The following is a 2,874-nucleotide window of genomic DNA, read 5'->3' as shown; positions in this document are numbered from 1 at the left end:
ATTAGGCTCTGCCCTCTATCACTGTGGAACCAAACATGCTATAAGTAAAGGGTGAGATTTTCCTGACTTTGCCCAATATAATTCCTTTGGTTCCAGGAACCAACAGGGTAGGGCTTGGATTGCCATTCACTCTCCAGCAAAGCCCCTGCTAACAAGTGAAACGAAATTGCTTTTCTCCTCTCCATGCATCTGGGTCCATCTGTGCAGGCCAAATAGATTAGCTTCTAATATCGCAAAACAGATGTTTGCTGTTGGAATTGTTGTGCATGTGCAACATGTTCCACAAGTTGGTGGGAATATTCTGGGCTCCAGGGTGTGTAGAGACATCATTCTGGGTGGGGTGTTCCAAACAGTCAGTGTGGGTGAGAGAGGGATGCTGGCAAGGATTTGCTCTCCATAGCGCTTCCCTCAGTAGGAGAGCTCCATGGAGGAAAATGTGCCAGGTGGCTCCATGAGTCGAGATCTGGTCAGGAAAAACCAAAGCCACGCCAGCTATTTTAACACAAAGTATTTAACGTAGGAAATTGAGTGGGTGGGAAAAGCCAAAACAGGAAAACACGCGTGACAGAGTAACTGCTGGGAGAGTTTTCACCCTAGGGCTGGGGGAAGGAAGACAAGAAACTGGCCATATTAAAATGTAGAAAGCTTGCAAAAAAAATGTCCATCAAAGCTGCAACCCAGACCCCTGAGACGGGAATGCTTCCTGACTGAAGCTGACACGTCAGAAACACAAACAAGTGACCCAGTAGAGCTGGTTCAGAACAGCAGCTGGCTGATGTGAGCTGGTACTCTGAGTGCATGGAAAATGGAAACTGGAACCAACTGACTGTCTTGAATTTGCATGCCTGGCCATACTCCAGACCCACTGACTCAAAATCTTAGAGTGGGCAGCCCACGCATGTGTGTGTGTATATATATATATATATATATATATATATATATATATATATATATATATATATATATATATGTATATATATATATATATATATATATATATATTTATATATTTATAAATATATATATATATATATATATAAAACATCTTTATTGGAGTATAATTGCTTTACAATAGTGTGTTAGTTTCTGCTTTATAACAAAGTGAATCAGCTATACATATACATATATCCCCTCCCTCCCACCTTCCCTATCCCACCCCTCTAGGTGGTCACAAAGCACTGAGCTGATCTCCCTGTGCTACATGGCTGCTTCCCACTAGCTATCTATTTTACGTTTGGTAGTGTATATAAGTCCATGCCACTCTCTCACTTTGTCACAGCTTACCCTTCCCCATCCCCGTGTCCTCAAGTCCATTCTCTACATCCGTGTCTTTATTCCTGTCCTGACCCTAGGTTCTTCAGAACCATTTTTTTTTAGATTCCATATATATGTGTTAGCATATGGTATTTATTTTTCTCTTTCTGACTTACTTCACTCTGTATGACAGTCTTTAGCTGTTTTGACCTTTCCAGTAATGAGTGGTGTAGATATTTGAGCTGTCACTAGCCATAACTTTTCTCAGTAGATATCAGTCAATTGCTAGTTCTGTCTGGATGACGTTTCCAACATGTTATTTCCAGTGCTTGCATCAACCTGGTGAATTAGCCAGGGGGTAACTAATTATTCATCCATGCAATGCCTATTATATGCCAAAAAATATACTAGGAGAAAACATCCAGCTTAGATAAAAACCAACATAGCCTTGGCCCCTATGTAGTTTTCATCTATTAGGAATTAGCTATTTACAAATAAACACATTCATCAATATGTAAATCTAGGTACATCTTATGAAGAAGAATAGTATGTTATAAAAGAGTATTATGTGGATTGGCTGCAAAAATAGCTCTAATTATTCTACTCATTGTAAGCACACAACTTGCAACATGACTTTGGAGCTCCTGTCAATAAAAATGAAGTCAGCTCAGTCATCCAGGTGTTGGTGCTCTGTGGGGTTGGAACCTTGTTGCTTATTGGCCTGTGTGCGGATATGGCCTCAAACAACTATATCCAACAAGCAACCCAGAGCTATGGGGCCTACCCCACCTGGCCTGGGCAGGGCTATTCCCAGCAGAGCCACCAACCCTGTGGTCAGCAGAGTTACAGTGGTTACAGCCAGTCAACAGTCACTGCAGGCTATGGCCAGAGCAGCTATGGTGGGTCTTATGGACAGACTCAGAACACAGGCAGTTCCCCAGGGATATGGCTCCACTGGTGGCTGTGGCAGTAGCCAAAGTTCTCAATCATCTCATGGACAAGAGTTCTCATACCCTGGCTATCTCCAGCAACTGGCTCCTAGCAGCACCTTAGGAAGTTATGGTAGCAGTTCTTGGAGCAGTGGTTATGGGTGGTCCCAGAGCAGGGGATGTGGTCAGCCATCTAGCTATGGTGGACAGCAGCAAAGCTGTAATCCCCCTCAGGGCTGTGGACAGCAGAACCAGTGCAACAGTGGCAGTGCAGGGGGTGGTGGCGGCAACTATAGCCAAGACCGGTCCTCTGTGAGTGGTAGTACTGGTAGCAGTGGTTATGGCAATCAGGACCAGAGTGGTGGTGGCAGCTACAAAATTAAAAATAAATAAATAAATAATAGTAGGGCTTTCCTGGTGGCGCAGTGGTTGAGAGTCTGCCTGTCGATGCAGGGGACACGGGTTCGTGCTGCGGTCCGGGAGGATCCCACATGCCGTGGAGCGGCCGGGCCCGTGAGCCATGGCCGCTGAGCCTGCGCATCCGGAGCCTGTGCTCCGTAGCGGGAGAGGCCACAGCAGTGAGAGGCCAGTGTACTGCAAAAAAAAAAAAAAAAAAAAAAAAAAAATAGATGAAGACAATTTCCTGACCCGTTTGAATCTGAGCTAACCTCTGTGACTTTCTTTAGCCCAC

The 2,874-nt window shown here is 44.4% G+C and overlaps 1 protein-coding gene across 1 annotated transcript; it reads left to right on the top strand.

The window, feature by feature from the left end:
• The first annotated feature begins 1,883 nt into the window (after nucleotides 1–1,883).
• LOC132477011 (RNA-binding protein FUS-like) lies at nucleotides 1,884–2,576 on the top strand. Its single transcript, XM_060079265.1, has one exon. It carries the CDS (start codon nucleotides 1,884–1,886, stop codon nucleotides 2,574–2,576), a length of 693 nt encoding a protein of 230 aa, XP_059935248.1.
• Nucleotides 2,577–2,874: the final 298 nt, after the last annotated feature.

Source organism: Mesoplodon densirostris, chromosome 16, assembly GCF_025265405.1.
Source record: "Mesoplodon densirostris isolate mMesDen1 chromosome 16, mMesDen1 primary haplotype, whole genome shotgun sequence".
Lineage (NCBI taxonomy): Eukaryota > Metazoa > Chordata > Mammalia > Artiodactyla > Ziphiidae > Mesoplodon > Mesoplodon densirostris.
Note: the sequence above shows the minus strand (reverse complement) of the source record. Positions and strands in the feature narration are given on the sequence as shown.